The following is a 21,792-nucleotide window of genomic DNA, read 5'->3' as shown; positions in this document are numbered from 1 at the left end:
ATGATTTGGCAGAACTATATTCTTGACAGTCTTCTGAATGCAGCAACCTCACAATTTGAATTAATCTCTTTGCAGTACCTTAGTAGCCCAAAGAACGTCTCCATTCAGACAGAGGCCCTATTTTAACTGGGTTTCAGCCACAACATGTAGGGCAGAGGTGGCCAAACTATGGCCCGCAGAACCCTCCTGCCCGGCCCCTGAGCTCCTGGCCTGGGAGGCTAGCCGGCGCAATGCTCTGGGCAGCGAGGCTGCGAGCTCCTGGGGCAAGATAGGAATAAACGGTCAGTTTTCACAATGGAGAAAGGTAAATAGCTGGGTGCCCGCAAGACCTGTACTGGGACCAGGACTGTTCAACACATTCATAAATGATCACGAAAAAGGAGTAAACAGTGAGGTGGCAAAATATGCAGATGATACAAAATTACACAAGATAGTTAAGTTCAAAGCAGACTGTGAAGAGTCACAAAGGGATCTCACAAAACTGGGTGACTGGGCAACAAAATGGCAGATGAAATTCAATGTTGATAAATGCAAAGTAATGCACATTGGAAAACAATCCCAACTATACATACAATATGATGGGGACTAAATTAGCTGCCAGCACTCAAGAAAAATCTTGGAGCCACCGTGGATAGTTCTCTAAAAAACACTCACTCAATGTGCAGCAGCAGTCAAAATAAGATAACAATGTTAGGAACCTTTACAAAAGAGTTAGAGTAAAACAGAAAATATCATGCCACTATATAAATCTATTGTATGCCCACATCTTGAATTCTGTATGCAGTTCTGGACACCTTACCTATAGCTGACCTATCCATCCTCATTCTTAAAGGAAACCTGCACAACACTTTCTAAAGACGAGCCTGGGAGCTTAAAATCATTACTCCGCTAGCCACTACAAATGGTGGATCGAACAGAAAACACTGGATTTATAGCTTATTGCAACAATCTGTAACGGACTAAACAATCTGTTCGACTTTCCATTTTGCTGTGGTGCTGGGAGTACCTTTCCCAGACTTGAAGAGCTCTGTGTAGCTCAAAAGCTTGTCTCTCTCCCCAACAGAAGTTGGTTCAAATAGAAGATATTATCTCACCCACCTTGTCCATCTCAAAAAAGATATATTAGAATTGGAAAAAGCACAGAGAAGGGCAACAAAAATGATTAGGGATATGGAACAGCTCCCATCCGAGGAGAGATTAAAAACACTTGGACTGCTCAGCTTGGAAAAGAGATGGCTGATGGGGGATGTGATAAAGGTCTATAAATCATGAATAGTGTGGCAAAAGTAAGTGTTATTTACCCCTTCACATAGCACATGAAGCAGGGGTCACCAATGAAATTAATAGGCAGCAAGTTTAAAACATAAGGAAGTACTTCTTCACACAATGCACAGTCAACCTGTGGAACTCTTCGCCAGAAGGTGTTGTGAAGGCAAAAAGTATAACAGGATTTAAAAAAAATTAGGCAAATTCATGGAAGGGTAGCCCATCAAAGGCTATTAGCCAAGATGGTCAGCGACAAAACGCCATGCTCTGGGTGTCCCTAAACCTCTGACTACTAGAAGCTGGGACAGGACGACAGGGGATGGATCACTCAAATTGCCCTGTTCTGTTCACTCCCTCTGGCACAAACCATGGTCAGAAGACAGGATACTGAGCTAGATGGACCATTGGACCAAACTACCAGAACAGCCACCTGACAGCTTCCATTACTATGCATCTTGTCTGAATTCAAACACATTAAGAAGTCATCTTAATACTAGTGCCTTGAACCATCCAGTTTATACTATCTTTCAGCAATCTCAGTGTTTCTGGAGTCAGCTACTTTCAATGGCTAGGAGGCTGGATGTCTTCTATTTTTGTTTCTAAGGCACACTTTTTTTTTTTTTAAACAAAGATCCTTGCTTCACATGCAGATTTAATGTGGCCAAAAACCTTTGTTAATTTTTTAAGTTATTCATCATAAAACATATCCCCCACCTTAGAATGCTACTGATGAGAGGGTCTTCATGCTTCTTCAGGGTGGTTACACACACTTCTTGGTGGAAGCACATATCTTATGGCTTGCACCTACTGGTAATTCCTTTATGGTGGTTGGAAAAGAGACATCGGATATTAAACTAGCATCACATAAAAAGAGCCAAAAACTACCAGCTTTTCTATACTGTAAATTGCTTTTACTAAATAAATCAAATAGTTCTCATATGTATTTTTCATAACATCTTTTATATACAAAAAACATAGAAGAATAAACCTTTAAGTAGCAGTTTTACAGACTGAGTCACCATAATCATTGTTTTGAATGTTCCTGGATATTCAATGTCAAGTTTACAAATCTGTATATTCTGAAGAACTGTTAAGATTATGCTAACATCCCCTTCTGACACCTTTTCACCTGTCTTATTCTTCAGTAGCTTTTACCCTTAATTCAAAATGCAGAGTGTAAATAGAACAAAATATATGTAGTTACTTGCATCCTGTTGTCCTGATTTAGGGACACTAGCCTGTATTTCTGCAGACGTTTAGGTTTAGTCTACACTAGAAGTGCTACAGCAATGCAGCTGCAACTATGCAGTTGGTGAAGACGTTCTGTGCTGATGGGAGAGAACTCTCCCATCGGCACAATAAAACCACCTCCTTGAGAGGTGTAGCTATGTCGGTGGGAGCATTACACAACACTGTCCCCACCAGCGCTTAGGTTGCTGTAACATACTTCAGTCAGGGGGGTGGCTTGTTCATGCCCCTGAGTGACAAAAGTTGTACCCACGTAAGTGGTAGTGTGTACAAGCCCTTAGTAATTGACTATAAAGATGAATAACAAAGATGTACTTGTGTGCTATCCTTGGTATACTTGAGTATATTTAATTAGGGAAAAGGATACACAATTTAAATTTGTGTATCTCCAAAACTGATGTGGCGCAAACACTCAAGATAACACGCTTTCAGGATTTAATTCATCATCAAACAGTTGCAATAACTAGCTATCACATGTTTCTACTGAATACTGTACAGTAGGTACAGATACAATTTGAGTCCATCTTTCCAGGGGGTAGGGTTGTTAATATTCAACTTCTTGAATGCTTTTTAAAAATGTTTTTCTGGACTGTTTTAAAAGAAAATGTGCTAGCATTATTACCATTTAATTATTTAGCACTTCTTAGTTCAACCACCTGAACACATAAATTTAATTAAAGCAAACAAGTGACAAAAGTTCAGATCGGGTCATATGACTGACCAAATCTAAATCAGCAATTGCAGCAGATGGCCAAACACAGTTCCTCCCCCTTCACCTGACCACCAATACCAGATTTTAACTTCGGAGCTTAATCTGTGTTCACAAACCCAGCCATTTAGTTAGATTTATTAGCAGAAAGAAGGCAGTAGGAAGGTGATTACATTTTGAAATAAGCTTCTTTGAGATTTACCAACTTTTCAAATAAAATATTACTTTCCCTTCATCTCTTCTATTAAAACATTTTTATATCCCTTATTTTTCACCACAGTATTTTTATATCCCTTATTTTTCATCCTGTCACAGGATCCCATTCAACAATTAATCATGCTTATTTTGAGTACCACAAAACTGAGCTGCAGAAACCTGGGCCAGGATTGCTGCAGATTACAAAATGTTAGAACGTTATGCTTTTTCACAACCCAGATATGTGAAAGGACCCAATGGTAACCCTTATTGATAGGCCTATTGCTCATTTCAAAACGATGAAATATTCTCTCCTCCCCTTCTAGAAATCTGTGAAATAAAGTGGTAAACATATTCTCTTGAAAAGTGAATTTTAGATTCAGTATTAGAGTTCAGTTTCTAAATGATTATCAGTTGCATAAATATAAAAACACATGATCAAGCAAAATATTTTTAATTAGTAAGCTGATCATAAATAAATCCATGTAAAAGAATTAACAGGATTACAAAGTTGGGTTTTTCCTATGTGATTCAGATTTCTTAATATGTATCATCAGTCAACCTCATTTTAACTGGGCAAAATGATCTATTATTGAATATGCAACACTGCTGCACACTGAGCAATTCATTGTGTAGTTACATTTTTACATTTTCTTTACAAATGTAACACTTATGTACATTATATATTTTATTTCTACAATTCATGTACTGTATTGAAACTCTATAGTCTTCACAGGGAAAATGTTGAAGTCTTTTAGTGAATATGAATCATTCCTTTTAAAAAGTAATATAAACAAACACCATATAGCACTGCCCTTGTCACCTCTGCAAGAGTCTGACTCCAGAAAGGTTATCACAATAAATGTAAGAAAAAAGATTTGATCTAATTTTACATATCATTAAGAAATATCATCCCACATAGCTACATAAATTCAACAGCTTGCAATAAACAGAGCACCATACTGCTGCACTACTGGAAACGTGTATAAACCAGTTAAAAATGTACTAGTGAAAGAGCATCATTACGCCTATCATTTTCAGGCTGAAGCAAATCCGTAAAATTCCACTGGAAGTGTGCATTTTTCCTTTAGCTGCAAAGCTGATACGGTGCTTTGCACTGTATCTTGTGAAGAGCAAATGCCTGTTGCTATGTGCTTCTCTCACAGCTAACGTTTATATCCAAAGTTGGGAATTTTCTTCTTTCTTCCACTTTCACTTACAAATCTGCTGTTGAATGTGAAGTAAGAATTCATAATAAGAGAATGCTGCCTCTGTCCGGTCTTCAACTAAGTGCTGGAAAAAATCTGTTTTGGCAGGAGACTCATCTCTGCAACAGAAGAAAATGTATTAGTCAAAGCACTAAGCAAAACTATTGTAAAGACAAGTATAAGCAGGAAGTCCATACACTGCATACTGCTCTTGGAGAGCTAGGATTCAGCAAAAAAATGCTATTAAGTAGAGCTAATAGGGAATTTTCCATTGAATGATTTTCTGATGAAAAATGCCCTTTTTGCATTTTGTAAGGAAATTTCAGTTTTGCCAAAGGGACAGTTCCTGGCTGCCCTGATGGAAGGCTGCCAAGGCTGAGCACCCTGACTCTCCACCATCCTTCCACCTCAGGAGGCAGAGAATCAGAGCACTCAGCCTTCTCACCACCCTGGGCAAGACAGACTGACCACCCCCACTCTCTTCCTCTAGAGAAAGAGGAGGGATGGGGGAAGAGGACGCTGAGTGGCCAGGCTCTCCCCCTCTCTGGCTGCCAGAGTTTGGGGGTAACTGAGGGTATGTCTACACAGCAACTAGACACCCACAGCTGGTTCATGTCAGCTGACACAGGTGTAGCCCAGGCTCTAGGACCCTGCGAGGTGGAAGGGTCTCAGAGCTCCCAACCCGGAAGTCTACACAGCAATGAAACAGCCCCACAACCCGAGCCCTGAGAGCCTGAGTTGGCTGGCATGGGCCAACTACAGGTTTTTCTTTGCTCTGTAGACATACCCTGAGTAGTTCAGCTCTCTGCCTCTTGAGCAGCCAGGCTGGAAGGCCCTTGTCAATTTCACTTTTTGCCTGTGCTCAAATTTTCCGGGTTGCTGACCAAAATAGTTTTTTTTCTTGAAAGTGTTATGTTTTGACTTTGTAAAGTCCTGGACAAAAACATTTAAAAAACATGATTTTTTTCCACAGTAAGTGATTTTCATTTTCTGGACAACTCTGCTAATAATGATATCAGTTTTCCACAGTAAAAAAAACCAACCTTCTTTCCTGTTATAAAAACAGGAACTCTAGAATCCGGGTTAAAAAATAGGGAGAGGAAAAAAAATATTAAAAATCTTTAGCCTTAAAAAACAAAACAGACTCAATAAGAAACAGTTAGGAAAAAAGGATTTTTGTGGCAGCAGGTGCCATGATTCTGTTGACAGCAATGGACTTTGATCTGGTTAACTTTTAAACTTTTTATAAAATTTTCAAGATTATAGTGTCTGCTGACATATAATCTTCAATTTTTTTTTTCCTACAGGTGGAACAGAGAAAGGAGAGTGAAAGAGGCAATAAAGCCCCAATCCAGAAAACACTTTCAAATGTGTTTAACTTTAAGCATATCAACAGCATCCTTGAAGCTACTGCAAGCTAAAAGCTAAGCAAAATTTTTTGCAGAATCAGGGCCTTAGACTGCAAATTCACTGGGGCACAGGCTGTCTCCATCATTTGTACAGCACCTACTGTAATTATGCCCCTGTCCTTATTAAGGCCTTAGTATGCTACTGTAATGCAAAGAGCAGCAGCTATGCTAAGAATTAAATATGGAATTTCAGCCCTAACTTTGAATTTCTTGTCTTTTATTAATTTGGGTGACAAAGATAATCTCTAGAGAAATCAACTGAAATTACTGATAATCATTTCTTTAAACAGTTTTTGATGTATTCAATTTTTAAAGGTGTAAAACGTATACCCAAGATACAGATATTTCATTCTCAGCTAACCAACAACATCTGAAAAGTAAGAAGTCAAAGGAAATGCTGTTACACCCTTTCCTACAAGATTGTTCAGCCAACAGTGCCACTCTAATTTACCTGAGCCTCTTCTTCGCTTCATGGACAACAGCCAGCAGCCAACATTCAATGTAATTTCTCTTAAAAACCTGTCAGACGTGGTGTCTGATGAAAAATCTACTGACCGGATACAAGTATAAGCATTTTATGAGGTCTTAGTTTTTCAAGTAGGCAATAGCTTGAAAAGAACAAGAACTTCAGTAAAGAAATTCAATAGTATGTATAGTACTCTGATGAAGAAGAATACAGTTCACATTTTATATTAAGGTTCCATTTTATAAATGGTTTATAAAGGATTAATAAATTATTAAATATTGTAAGCATGTTATAGAAATTAGTAGCACATTAGTTATATAGATGGTGGTAGGCATACAAAAGGTGTTTGAGATTGTTATAAACCATGGTTATAAGCTACGTATTGACCTGTCTGACTAAATCTATAACAACCGATTAACAAAGTATTAAAACATCCATTAATAACTCTATAAACCATTTATAAATGGAGCCTTAATATAAAATGACACTGGAAATTGATTCAGTTATTTTAATTTATCATGGGGCACATATTGTTCAGTATTTTCATAATAGTAAAATGTATTGATGTCTGAACTTTGACTTGGCACTCTAAAATTAAATGAATTTAAATATTTAGTAAAGCAATCTCTGCAATTAAGATGTCTTTGATACCACTGGGCCTGATCTTGTGAGGTGCTCAGCATTTCCTGTGGTATGCTGAGTGCCTTGCTTCCCACTTATTTCAATTAGAAGTTGAGGGCACTCAGTATCTCTCAGGAGCAGGATTTGAGAGCTGCTAGTATGGAATATAATTCTGTTCCCCAGAGATGTATAAAAGGTGAGATTACAGAAAGTTTCACTGTAAAAATACTTACTTTATTACTTGAAGAACTGGGCTTAAAGGTCTACTGTCTCTAAGCCAGGATATAAAAGATCGGGCTCTGTCTGAAGAAAGTGTATCTAACTCTGGAAGCTGTGTCTGGTTGAAGAATGTAATTAGAAAAATAAAGTTTTACAATGCAAGGAAATATAACCTAACAAATTAAAAGAATCATGCTGAAATAAATCAATGGTAGGCTGGAACAATTACTCTAAAAATAAATCCCCTGGGAAGCTCCCCAACTGCGGATGACTGACAAATTAAACAGCCATTTTTTATACATTATGTTTCTGGGTACTGAACGGGTGTGTGTATATATAAGAAATCAATTAGTAAAATAGGTACATGAATAAAAGAGTTAAAAATGGTTTGGGAGAAGATGGATGTCAGTCATGACATGATCCACAAGGGAAACAGTCCAATCTCATCCTACAAAATCATTTACTATGAATTGTATTACATATGCATTTTCTCTTTGATAAGCCTAAATGCAAGGATTTCATAATTTTTCCTCCTTAAATAAAATTAATCACTATATTTGAAGTAAAAGACATTTTAGGAAACAGGCCTATAAAAAACACAGTATGTAGATTAATTCTGTCCTAACTATATTCACATTTTACCTTCCCTCCCTCCCCCCCCCGAAATGCATTATTTTAACTTCTTCCCCACACAAGTTCCTGAGCATTGTCCTCTGAATAACTTTTACAGCCCCAAAGAGACCCACATACATACAACCACCACAAACAAGCCCTGAACAGCAACCCCCAAAGTTCAACACAAGGACTGGACTTGTCTCTCTAATTGGCTGTGGGATCATTGCTGAGCAGCGAAAGATGCTTCATTCTGCCTGAACTGATCATACTGCCTTTGAGGCTTGCTTAGTTTATGGGGCAATTAACATGGGATCAAAATTCATTTATCTGATTACAGTTTTAAAACTAATTACTGTCCTCTGTAGTAAATGGATAGAATGAATTATATTTTAAAAAGTTTCACTTACATTTCTGTAATGGCCAGTCATTCCCTATCATAAATTCATGACCCCTTTGCTTTTGCACTGAAAATAATAAAGCTATCCTTGCACCATTTATCTTCCTCTATTAAGATACTACTACCCTTTCTTCATTCAAATCCATCCTTAAAACCCCCTTCTATGGTGTCACCTACAATTGCCAACTAATTATAGCTGAGTAGAGGGATAGTTATGACTACATTACACATGCAAAATAGATTTTAAAAACTTAGAACTAACGTTATTGTTTTTGTGCTAGTTTTCACTGTGACCATTCTGCTGTATGCTTGACTTCTCATCATCCCCCCGACATCTGGTTTTTGTCCTTCATATTGTAGTCTTTAGGGCAGAACCTGTTTTCCTGTGTGTGTTTTCTACAGTATCTAACATATTTAGTTCTACCCAAATACAATTCTGTTCAGAATTTTTTGTACAGTACAGTATTTTAATAAGATCCCTCTATCCTCAAAACAAACATCTGTTCTCTGACCTTTTGGAAATAAAATCTTAGTGCTGTCTGAATCACACACACTTAGGGGGAGATTTTCAAAAGCATCTCAGGGAGTGTCAAGTCCCAGTGACTTTTAACGATTGACGTCCTTGTTAAAATTGACCAAAGCTAGGAAAATTCAGTAAGTAAGTAAGTAAAGTTTAAACTCAACCCTTGATTCATTATCTGTTGTACTGCAGATCTTGTGGACTATACGGAGTTCACAGAACATCAACTCTCCAACCACTACCACCTCAAGAGGGTAAATTATGAATGGAAGAGTTCTAATATTAATTCTGGATTCCTTCATTTTTGACAGCTGAGTCAGAATCTCATGATTATTTTAACCTGCTTATGTGAATCCCTTGATATTTCTGTTTTTAGTGATTTAGTTAAACTAATTTTACAATTCAAACAATTTTATGGTGCTCCACATTCTTTAAACATATATTTAAAAGACTTAAAACGGTCTATGATTCTCCATGCCTACAAAGCTGGCAAATGGTTATTAGCATTATGAATGTAATAAAATAAATCTAATTCAGTTTCATAATTTGATACAGCCAATACAAGAGAGAATGTAGATTACCTTGCAATGTATGTATTACATTCCATAGCTCATTAAAACACTTACCAGTTTCTGTGGTACAGATGCATAGTTAGGGTATCCGAGCACATCTTTTATGAAGCTATTATCACAGCTTTTCCCAATCCAAATGTAAAATATCTGTAAAGGATCAAAATCAATTTTAGCAAAGAAAATGCCTTACATCTATTTTAGAGTATTGAGTTTTCATGTTTTATTTGTTTTGGAGTTTAGATTTAGAAATTAAATGAAAATGTTTTAGTGATTTTGACTTGTTTTGGGGTTAAAATGTTTAGAATGATATTTTTCTGGTTTTGTGAGGTTTCATGTAAAATCTGATAACTTCAAACAGAATCTGATAATTCTTCCAAGGAACGAAAGTTATCCGAATACATTTCTAATTCAAACGAGCTGATATGCAGCAACAGGAGCAGTTTCAATCAATGTTCTACTACTGACAATGTTTCATATGGTTGCCTTATCAATGAACTGGCACCATCTACAGTTACATCTGTAAAATAGCAATCTGTAAAATAGTAATCTGTAAAATTACAGTTAAATAGCATCTAAGAAACTACAGTAAGTACAAACGCTTTTTGAAAACTTTTTTGAATTAAAGAAGTATTCTCAAATTAATCAGATTAAAGAGGTCAATAGTTGTGACCTCTGCAGGAAAATGCTACTTCACCAGTCATGCTGAACACTTTAAACATACAGGGTTCAAATTTCTTCATTTCCAGGTAACAAGACTAAAATATACTTTGTGGGAGAAAACATTCTTATGGTACTTTAGAAGAAAACTATTTTCTTCAATTGTGTCTGTAGCCCTGTTTTCAACGACACACGTATGAGCATAAGTGCTTTACTAGATTGGGACCACAACGCAATCAGTTCAAAACAACAATCATCATTAAGGAAACAATTGAAAAAGAAAGCCTTAAGTTTCAGGAAGGACAATTTAAAATAACATTGTTTGGTATACATGCAGAGTAACATGAAAAATTAACCTATAAAACATTAATATCCATGCTTGTTTAAGAAATTTCTTTATCACAAAACTAGATATTTCAGTCATTTGCAAATTCAATGCTGACATTCAAGGTTCTCATTTGAGACACTAATTTAGAATCCTGGAATAACTAAGGTGTTGATTCACTACAGGAGAATTGGTACTATGAGTTAGCTGCAATTAAAAGTCTGAAGTGAAATATTTGTCTTATTCATATCAGATAAAAGCTACTGAAACAGGCAGCTTACTGATCCACAATCCATAAGAAAAGCTCCCTCTCTTGTCAGCTTCTCTGCAGACAACTTCTGAAGAGGAGGTTGAGGAACAACCTTGTCGTTAACATGTATTGTACCCTGTAATAGAGAGTTACAGAAAACCTATTATATAACACAGGATATATAATTCAGCAGCATTAAGCGTAACTAGTTTTTGAGAAAACAGAAGGGAGACTTGTAAGTGTAGTTTTCTAGTTGCATCTTGCAGAGCGTCTCATTTAACAAAATGCCATATTTATCCTTATCTTAGTTTTAGTAATTAGAAGGACCTAATGCCAGGTGATCTTTCTTCCACATAGATCAAGGGATGATTATCTAAGTGGTAATATAATTTATGTGTTACAAATATACATATTACATTAAGTGAATTCTCATCCTGCAACTTCGAAGCGTAAAAATAAGCCAAGAAACCTAACCTCTGGTATCTAATAAAAATAAGTTACAAATAGCCATGGCAAAAGTGCTACACATTGTCTGCCACCACCCTCCTGTCTTACAGAAACATTATTAGAGCATCACAACCTAAAATTCTACTCTACAGAAGTGCACTTCATTGCCACCCCCAGATAGCAGAAATTCCCTTTTGGTCATAACCATGACTGGAATATAGGTTAAAACAGCTAACAAGGCCCTCAGACAAATCTTGGGCCCTGGCTACACAGTTCTGAAAGGGCCTAATTGACCAAACTGTCCTGCATTTTCAATTTTTTTGTTTCCGTTTCTGCTTTAAACAACAAGGAGGTAATTTAAAAGCCTATCTGCAACTGAGGTGGAATAAAATTGCCAGGCCTACAAAGGTTGGATCACCCCACCCTGCCAGTGACTGTCTGCCCCAATGCTGAAGATCTATTTTAAGGATGATTGGACCTTTCTGCACAGAAGAATTTGGAAATTTACATAAGGGATGACATGTCCATATCTGGACTGAATTATGATAATCATATTAAAAAAAGTAGCATTGATTTAAGAAGTCCACAGAAAAGCAATACAACTCATCAGTGGTCTTGTGGGATTTGTACATAAAAAGAAAATGAGAACTATAGGATATAGCCTGGAAGAAGAAAAACTAGAAGAGACTTCGCTGTACACAATTATGGTGAGCGTCAAGAAAGCTGATCCATGAAGCTCAAAAGGAAATTTTGGAAACGAAATCTGATGCTTCAGGGCCAAATCTGTTTTCATATATGCATGCATCAGTGGGCATGAGGACAAAATGTAATGCTTATAGCATAAGCTGATCCTCTGCAAAGATCAGGAAAGATTTTTTTCTCCAACTTACAAGTTGACCAGGTGCACTGTATTTATCTTGATACTCCAAATAACAGGCCTGTCCTGTTGTTGGTCAAAACAATCCTAAGTTTTTCCCCGCTCAAATGGCTCTCTTAATGACCCATAAGCAGGAGCTGTGACATGTCATAAATTATGAAAACATATCATCACTATAACACACAAAGAAAAACTGGGAATAATTGCTTTGAAAGGGCCAGCTGTTTAACTGTTTCTAATATAGCTTAACTCTGCAACTTTAAAAAATGTTGTTAGGACAATAAGAATAAAAAATAAAACAAAGCAACTACTCAGTAAATATTTTGAACTGAGGAAATACCCTGGCTAACCCCTATGCAGAATGAAATATTTAAATTAACTTCTGCCAGTCAACAAAAATACCAGACTGTTTTTATAACATAGTTCTGCAAGAGACAAGGGGGTTAAAATCCTTTGGCACTAGGAACTGGATTTCCCAATGAGATGTGCCAATGTGTTTCCATTAACACTAAGGGCTTGGCTACGCTTGCAATTTAGAGCGCATTAAAGCAGCCCCAGGCACCCTAACTCACGACCCGTCCACACTGGCAAGGCACTTGGAACGCCTGGACTCTGCAGCTGGAGCGCTCCTGGTAATCCACCTCCACGAAAAACAACTCTTGCTGCGCCTCGGCTGAAATGCCCCCAGTGTCAGTGTGAACAAGGTGTTGCATTACTGGGCTGCCATCAGCCTCTGGAAACGTCCCATAATCCCCTTAAGTCAAGTGACCACTCTTGTCATTGTTTTGAACTTGGCTGTAGGAATGCGGATATGCCCTTTCAAAGCTCCGTTTCTTACAGCTGGCATGCTTACCTGCTCCGGGACAAAGCAACCATTAGCGTGGAATGTTGCTGCTGTGAGTGAGTGTGTGAGAGAGAGAGAGAGAGAGACACGGACTGAGGGGAGGAGGGTCTGCTGCTGTCTGAACTTACAAGACAGCATGCTGACATGCTCTCAGCCCCCCCCAAACCCACTCTCTCTACCCCCACATACACACAACACACTCCCTGTCACACTCCACTCCACTCCACCCCACCCATTTGAAAAGCACGTTGCAGCCACTTGCATGCTGGGATAGCTACCACAATGCACTCCTCTCCGTGGCCAGTCTCAGAGACCACTGCAAGAGCTGCTAATGTGGCCACGCCAGTGTGCTTGAATCTGACAGTGTGAACACACTGCAGCGCTTTCCCTACTGCATTCTCCAAGGGCTGGGTTGACTCACAGCGCTCTACATCTGCAAGTTAACCCTTACAGCTTAACATACAAATATGCTAACTACGGGTGTTTCAGTGTCAGTAGCAAAAACAAAACCAAAAAACTTGGATTGGCTTGCTTAAAGAAACTATAAGACAGTTAACTGGGAGTGTGATGTGCCAGAAACACCTATTAATTCATACACCAGAGTAAAGTAAACTTAGCTTAGTTTAGCTTCCTTAAAATCATGAATCAAACTTTGAGATAGCACTGGTCAAAACAGCTTGCAAGAAATTTGCCAGCTCTGTCAGCTGAACTAGTCAGATTCAATGACCATATAAAAATGGTTATGTAAATAGACTATGTAATGCTTTTTAAAATACTTATAGAATATTCCCAAACAAATAAAACTTTTAAACCAGAGTTAGAGATGTAAATACATAAATGACAAACTTTTATTGTGGCATTAGTTATTAAAATGCAGACTTTATGGTTTTGCAAACATGGTTAACTTTGATCAAGAGTAATGCCCATTCTATTAATTAAAAGCCCCTTTACTTTCAATCACCGTACCTCATCTACATTTTAACAGTTATCAAAAAACCTTAATCTTTTTGTACATGTAGTTTTAAAAGAATCCCACCCACCTCACACTCAAACCACTACGGCAGACATACCAACACCCCACTTCATCCATACACAATGGAAAAGCAGGCAAGTATTTATCATTCCAAATATCATGAGTCAAATAACTTCATCCACCTGTATATACAAATTAAAACTCCCCAGCATATCTACTTTATTCATCCTTCCCACACGGCTAAAAGAACTTAACCTCTAGTAACAGGCCTAATGGAGATTATCTGCTCTTCTTTATACAAACTGACAAAAGATGACAGAGTACCACAATCACTGAGACAAATCTTTGGAGGTTATTTTTATCTATTGTATTTTACCATGGCAAGAACTGCAGAAGTAAATATTTAAAATTACACCCAAAACTTTTAAAGGAACTGCTAGTGAAACATTACTGTAGGTTCAATAGATATTCTATTTTATTCAGAATTAAATAATGTATTCCATAAGAAATGGTTTCATACTGTACCTCACTGGTCAATCTGTCTATCCTGTACAAGTTGGGATGTATCATTTTCATCAGATGAACAAGAGGCTGACTCTTTATCTGGCACATGGCATATATACGATCATCCAAGCGTGTGCTAGTGCCAGTTCTAAATGCTTTCTGTAAGAAAGTATGTTGACTTCAGACACTTTTTATATGTTTTATATTGCTTTTAAACAAATCAGAGGTAAAATGTTGGTTTGGAACTGACCAAAAAAACCACACCCTGTTTTGAAGCTCACAGATATGTAGTTGGCAAAAACTTACTTAATTTTTCAAAAGGAAATATTGGCATTAAAATATTCTAAAGTATCCAATAAATCAAGTTCAACCTGAATGCCAAATCTGATTCATTTTAAAGCCAATCTATCTTTCCTCTGCCTAGGAAGAGGACAACGCCAACCAAAAGGAAGACTTTTTCCCATTTAGCATATTATTATATTTTGTTGCTTCCATCATTTTCCTTACCTTTATCCATGACAACTATTGTGGTTGTGGAACTTATTGCCACAACGTATCAATTAGGCTAAGATCTTAGTAGGAGTCAAAAAAAAAAAAAAAAAAGAATTAGACATTTACTTGGATAACAAGTTTATATCCAATTTTACAGTCGTAAAGATTAAAAAATAACCAAGAGTTTTGGAAGGGACATAAATCCTCATATTTCTAGACACAAACCAGCCTCTACCCAATGAGGATTAGAAAGACTTTCCTTGAGGACAGGTTAATCCATAAACTGTCTTCTGCACAATTTCTTGCAACTTTCTTTGAAGCAGTTGGCGTTGGCCACTGTTAGAGACAGGACATTGGACCAAATGGAATGGGCTGATCCAGTAGGGTAATGCCTATGTTCAACAATCAGAAGTCTCTGCAACAATAAAGTCAGGAACCCTATTGCATGTGTATCTTTTCCGCTCCAACGTGAATTTAAAGTATTCTAATTCTTTGTTCTGTCATGTTTCTCAAATATTTCCACTGTCCTTTCTGCACCCCACTGGGCTTCTAAATGAGAAATAAAATATTTTTCTGTTAATCTCCCCAACTGCTGTTACTTTTAAAGCAATGTCATCTATGTCTCTTTCATATGAACTGACAGTGCTAAAAGGTCCAGTTTTGTTGCTCTTATTTGTTAAGTCTTGCAGGGTAGCCTTAATCACTGTCCTATGGTGGTCCTGAGCTTGTGGCTATCTGTGAGCCCCAAAGGAGATAAAAGCTTATGAGTCTCTGATTTGAAGAAATTCCACTTTACTATTTAATTTTAATTTTAGAGAGAGACCTTTTGTTCGGAAAACGTTGTACAGATGATGCAAGCTTTAGATATGAACACCTCTCAGCTTAAGCCAAGATCTGTTGTTGGGATCAGGGCCCGAGGAAAGTGCTCTTTCTACCTCCATCCTTTAAATTAGATTTTGCTTTTGTTTTTAAATGAAAAACTTACAAAAGTAAACATTTTAAAGTGTTTGCAAACCTAGTGCTCTATTAAGCATTTCTTTCAAGTGAAACCCTAACAAATACATAGTATTTAACTTTCATCTTCAGTTTTTCATTTAATCATACTCGAGAGTGACATCTGATGTTACGCATTTCTCTTTAGATGTATCAGGTATTGATCACACACGTTTGAGAGTATTTCGTTTATTTGCTTTACCTACATAATGGAAATTGAGAAAAAAGAAATAAATGGCTTCTAGCCAGAATTTCAAGCAACACTGATTCAATCCCAAATTTTAGAAATGTTAATGGTTATAACATTGATTTTCTAGTTTTTGTTATGAAATGAAAATGTAAACAAAACTGATATGAAGTACTGTATTTCAGAAAAGGGTGAACTGAAAATTTTAGTCAGGAACTGGTAACATATCATTCACTAAATCTTTTTCATGCAGATGAACTCTTCAAGAATTTATGTACAAGGATACTTTCCCTCAGAATAAAGTGGATAGCTCACAATAATTTAACAAAAGGGTCTACATCAGGAGGGGAAATAAACTAGACTATGAATCAATGTTTACAGCCTGCCTTAAAGCAAAACACTGCTTTGTATTTGATGTCCAGCATGAACTATATTATAAAGTACCTGTTTGAGAAGAGCCAAAACATATAAAGGAAACAGTCTGAGGGAATTTGGTGCTATCAGTGTGGATTGCTGCAGGTTTGAGGCAGTTGAGATATATGCTGACAATGAATCTACCACAGCATTCACTAAGGCATCTCTTGCATCTGAAAGACTTGATGAAACTGACCGATCCACAGCTGCAGAATTAAAAGTAGACAAATAAATAAAAAAGCCTTAATTGCTGTATCTTATTACAAGCAGTTGTGAGAAGTATAAACAAATCAGGTATGATTCTAAGAAGTGGTATTTTAAGATATAAAGAACAGATATGCTGATGAATTTTTAATGAGAGCAAATAAATTGCAGCTTCCTGTCGGAAAAACCACCTTGGTAAGACAAAAGAAGCAGTCCAACACAGCTACTCTCTTTGTTCCCTAGGTTCCTGTTCCTGGAGATCTACGATATTGGAGAAATAGAGAATAATTAAGAACAGAACAATTGTTCCCCCATTATGTGCCAGCTTTAAGATTGTGACAAGAAAAAGAATATTGAATCAGAAGCAGTCAATAGAAAAAAACACTGTGCTAAATGAGAATGGTAAGGAAGTGGGAAACAGCTGATGCTCATTGCTGCTGGGTGAAAAGAAAAAATGAAAATGTCTGTCAAAAACAATGGTACAACAACTGTTTTCTAATAAACCATACATTAAGTTGCATGCTTTGGAAGACTGTCATCACAGGTCTCATTCCACTTTAAAAAGTGACTAATGCCAACTTCAGCAGAAGCTTCTCCCTTGATCCTCTGCAGTTTGGAACAAATGTCTGAATAAGAAATCCGAGAAATGTTTATCTTTTCTGTTTACTTTTAAAGGCTAATCTGAACTTCAAATGCTCCTCAATATTCCCATTTACTGCATGTTACAGGTCTCAATGTTTAGTGACATTTTGTACTCAAACCTTTCATAATTCTAAAAATCAAATTATACAACCAAAAAGAGTTTTAGGATCCATATGACTCAAAGCCCTTAGCCTCCGAAGGGCCTGTCTACGTTTAAAAATGTGAAAGCAGCACAGCTGCGCCGCAGTAGTGCTTAGCTGTAAAGCACTACCTATGCCAACAGAAGGGATTTTCCCATCAGCGTAGATAATCCACCTTCCCGAGAGGCAGTAGCTAAACAGATTAAATAATTTTCCATTGACCTAGCGCTGGCTACACAGGGTCTTAGGTTGGCGTAACGATGCCACTTTGGTCACATACCCCTGACCAATGTAGTTAAATCGACTTACCGTTTATACTCGATCATAAGCCGGTTCGTTTATAAGCAGACCCCCCCCCAAGATGGATAAGTAAAAATGGAAAAATTTTATGACCCATTCATAAGCCGACCCTATAATTCAGGGGGTGGTAAACTTTGGCTCCCAGGCCATCAGGATAAGCCGCTGGCGGGCCGAGATGGTTTGTTTACCTCGAGCACCCGTAGGCACGGAGGTAAACCTAAGTAAACAAAATGTCCTGGCGCGCCAGCTGCTTACCCTGACCGGCCGGGACAGCAACTGGTGGGGAAATTTTTTGGGGGGGGGGGGAGGGGGAGAAGCTGGGGGTCAGGGGAGTAACCCCTGTTACCACCCCCCACGTTACCACACTCCTAGCCCGGGACCCCCCACACACTCCCCATCCCATCCCTTCCCACCTTATCTGGGGAGGATCTCTCTGGACTGGCCGGAGCTGCTCCGGCAGGCTGGGCAGCATGGCTGCAGCCTGCTCCGGCAGCCCAGACTGGGCGGCGCAGCCACAGCATGTTCCAATGGGCTGGGCGGGTGCGGCCACAGCCAGCTCTGGTGGGCGGCGTCAAGTGGTGTGGCTGCAGCCTGCCAGCCACGGAGCTGCAGCTGCTTCGGAGGCTGATGGGGGAAGAGCAGCGTGGCCAGAAGCAGAGAGACTCAGGCCCTGCCTCTTCTTGCTCCCTCTGTTGGTGGGGGAGGGGCTGTGTCCCACCTCTCCCCCTCTCTATACCCATTCATAAGCCGACCCCCTTCTCTGATGCTTCCCTTTTTTACTAAAAAAATCTGGCTTATGGACAAGTATATACGGGTAATTTTCTAGTGCAGACCAGGACTAAGGCTTTTTGCTCATCATTTACACTAAATAGGGGCTTGTGTACACAACAAATTACTGCACAACAAACAAGGGTGTGAATCTAAGGGTATGTCTACACTGGCAAGTTTCTGCTCCACAAATTGTACCACTTTTATTAAAAAGCTGGAATTAAACTGCTGTTGCATGTCCACACTGTGCTCCTTGTGATGGTGGAGTGCATCCACATTAGCAGCTTTTGCAACAGCAAAGACAGCAGTGTATTATGGTAGCTATCCCACTGTGCAACTAGCCACAGGGTGCTTTGGGAAGGGTTTGCAATGTCTCATGGGGCAGGTGTCACATGATGCTGGCTTCCCAAATCCCATTGTTCCATGGGCATCCTACTACACTATCAGCTGCTTTGCAACTGAAGTGGGGTGGGGCATGTGAGACAGGGAGCGTGTGTGTCTATGGGGGTCGGAGGAGACTGTTTTGGGGGACAGAGAGTGTCTGTCTCCTAAGTTCAGACAGCAGCATGAAGGAACCAGTCCTGAGGCAGGGGGAAACCCCGACATCAGCACCAGCTCTCTGCACAGCAATTTCTCTCTCTCACTCACAGACACACACACACACCTGCCTGCCTCTGTGTTCAACAGCACAAGCATTCCACAATAATGGTTTGTTGTGTGTCCTGGAGCAGATCAGCACAACAAGCAAGGACAGTCAGAAATGAAGCTTTGAAAGGGGAGAGGCACATGCCTCCAGGGCAGTCAAACAATGAGCAAAGCGGCTGCTTGAGGGATTATGGGACATTTCCGGAGGCTAATTACAGCGCTGAAAGCGATTGATGTGTTTACACTGACAGGCCAGCGCAGGAGCATCTGTGCTGTAAGCCTTACAACTCTCGTTGAGGTGCTTTTTTTGCAACATTGCAACTGAGGAGTTTCTATGCAGTAAGTGGTATAGCAGTGTGTACACCACGGGAGTTACACCACTGAAAACTGCTTTACTGTGCAGAAACTTGGCCTACAACAAACCACACTCCGGGACTTTCAGTTAGCTGTAGCAGTGTCCATGTGGGAGGTTGCTGCCAGGCAAACTGGTGCGCTGTAGATTCGCACCATGATTTACTGTGCAGTAACTTGGTGTGTATGCAAGCCCGAAGACTCTTCAGTTAGTTCCACTCTTTTCAGCTGGTCAGAGGAGTTGTTTATCAGTGAAACAAAGCACTGTCTCTCCTAAGAGGCTAAGGGCATGGCTACACTTGCAGATGTAGAGCGCTTTGAATTAAACCAGCCTTCGTAGAGTGCAGTAGAGAAAGTGCTGCAATCTGTCCACACTGACAGCTACAAGTGCACTGGCGTGGCCACATTAGCAGCTCTTGCAACAGCCAGAGAGCAATGCATTGTGGTAGCTATCCCAGCATGCAATTGGCTACAATGTGCTTTTCAAATGGGCGGTGGGATGGAGTGTGAGAGTGTGTTGTGTGCATGTGGGGGGAGAGAGAGAGTGGGTTTTTTGGGGGGGCTGAGAGCATGTCAACATGCTGTCTTGTAAGTTCAGACAGCAGCAGACCCCCTCTCCCCCCAGGCTCTGTCACACACAGCATTCCATAGTAATGGTTGCTTTGTCTCGGAGCAGGTAAGCATGCCGGCTGTCAGAAATGGAGCTTTCAAAGGGCATATTCACATTCCTGCAGCGAGTTCAAAACAATGAGAAGTGTGGCCACTTGACTTATGGGGATTATGGGATGTTTCTGGGGGCTGATCAGAGCGCAGTAATGCAACACCGTATTCACACTGACGCCCAGGCGTTTCAGCCAAGGCGCAACAAGAGTTAATCTTCTCACCGAGGTGGAGTACCAGGAACGCTCTAGCCTAGAGTCAGAGCGCTCTATGTGCTTTAATGTGCTCTCACACGCAAGTGTAGCCAAGCCCTTAGTATGCTGCTTGCAAAACACTCTTCTCCTGTCAAACTTAACAATGAAACTGCAGTTTCCTATATGGAACCAGCCTTTTCCAGGTAAATTATGAAATTTCAGTTTAACTAATGACAAATCATCTGCAGTATATCAGAGCTCTAAAGTGTAGATTAAAATTTGAACGTTAATAAAACAAAGTATTATGTTTTGAGATATAAAAGTGACACTTAAAAGCATTTCAGATCTTTTTTGCAGACCTCCCAACATTCCCAGCAGTTAAAGCAGGATGGGTTCTGTGCCCAGGGGTGGGAGGGAGGGTTGTAGTGGGAGCTGAAGAGCAAGCCAGCCCAGTACTCATACCACAGTGGAAGTTCTTGCCTGTGGGGCTAGCTGGGCTCGGCTCCAAAGTTCTGAGTGTGTGCTAGGATCAGGAAAAGGCCAGACAGAGGAGCAAACTGGAGAACAGGGAGGGGAGGGGCTGTGAGGAAGGATTAAGGGGAATAGGAGGGAGAAGCAGATCACAATGCCTGGAGTGGGGAGCCGAGTCTAGTTAGCCCACAGGACAGGGAGTTTTTGTAGGTCAAAGCAAAACATGGGACTGTTGGAAGGTTTGCTTTTGTAGTAAGAGAAATGTTGTTCTGTTTTGTTGAAGCAGCTAGAGTTAAACTTTTTCTTCATTGCAACGCCAGGGGTGTAAATACATTTTGGTTGTAGGAAGCCATCTACAGACTGAAAGTAAATTTAGCATCTATAAAACTGAAGTGCTCTTAGTTTCTCCCAATACAATTTGTTTAATAGACCATTAGTATGAAACACAGGACATACTAGAGCAGGGGTAGTCAACAGATGGACTGTGGCCAAATCCAAACTGCCAGACACTTGTGAACAGACCCCAAAATCCGTTTACTTATTATTGTTATTTATTTATTTAATTTATTTATTTAATGTTTTTCTCTAGAGTCTGGACCTTGACAAGAAATGTGGACCTTGACAAAAAATAATTGACCACCTCTATACTAGAGGGTCACACTTGGTTTCTTCTGTAGGCCACACTATACACCCAATGAGAGAGAGAGCAGCATATGAAGCTGCTGCCTGCAATGTGTAGGCAGCAGCATGGGATGCCTTCAGCAATCTGGTGTAGGATGGGGCAATGAGAACTGGAGGGAAGCAGAGAGGGGATTATGGGGTTTATAGATACCTCCCCAGCCCTTGCACTGAGAGCTGCCTTGTCCTTTACCCTTCAGAAACTCAACCTGGACTCCCTCCTCCACTCCCCACCCCTTTCTGGATCCCTGCTTTCCCAATCATCACTTCCTCCTTCCAGTTCCTGCTGCTTCTGCCTCCCTCTCTGGATCCCCACTTTCCCTTCAGCATA

General features: G+C 39.5%; 1 protein-coding gene across 2 annotated transcripts in view; it reads right to left on the bottom strand.

Annotated features, from left to right (window-relative positions):
* Nucleotides 1-1,773: 1,773 nt before the first annotated feature.
* The window catches only part of SEC24B (SEC24 homolog B, COPII coat complex component), an 83,106-nt gene continuing 63,087 nt past the window's right edge, over nucleotides 1,774-21,792 (bottom strand). For both annotated transcript variants that reach the window (XM_074950734.1, XM_074950735.1), the window contains 6 exons: nucleotides 16,439-16,614; nucleotides 14,344-14,481; nucleotides 10,709-10,813; nucleotides 9,500-9,592; nucleotides 7,356-7,459; nucleotides 1,774-4,745 (listed from right to left, as the gene is read on the bottom strand). In XM_074950734.1, coding sequence (XP_074806835.1) covers nucleotides 4,631-4,745; nucleotides 7,356-7,459; nucleotides 9,500-9,592; nucleotides 10,709-10,813; nucleotides 14,344-14,481; nucleotides 16,439-16,614 — 731 coding nt within the window. In that variant the 3' untranslated portion in view covers nucleotides 1,774-4,630. The remainder of the gene's footprint in view (nucleotides 4,746-7,355; nucleotides 7,460-9,499; nucleotides 9,593-10,708; nucleotides 10,814-14,343; nucleotides 14,482-16,438; nucleotides 16,615-21,792) is intronic.

Source organism: Natator depressus, chromosome 4 (assembly GCF_965152275.1).
Source record: "Natator depressus isolate rNatDep1 chromosome 4, rNatDep2.hap1, whole genome shotgun sequence".
Classification (NCBI taxonomy): Eukaryota; Metazoa; Chordata; order Testudines; family Cheloniidae; genus Natator; species Natator depressus.
This window is presented reverse-complemented; position numbering and strand designations above follow the sequence as displayed.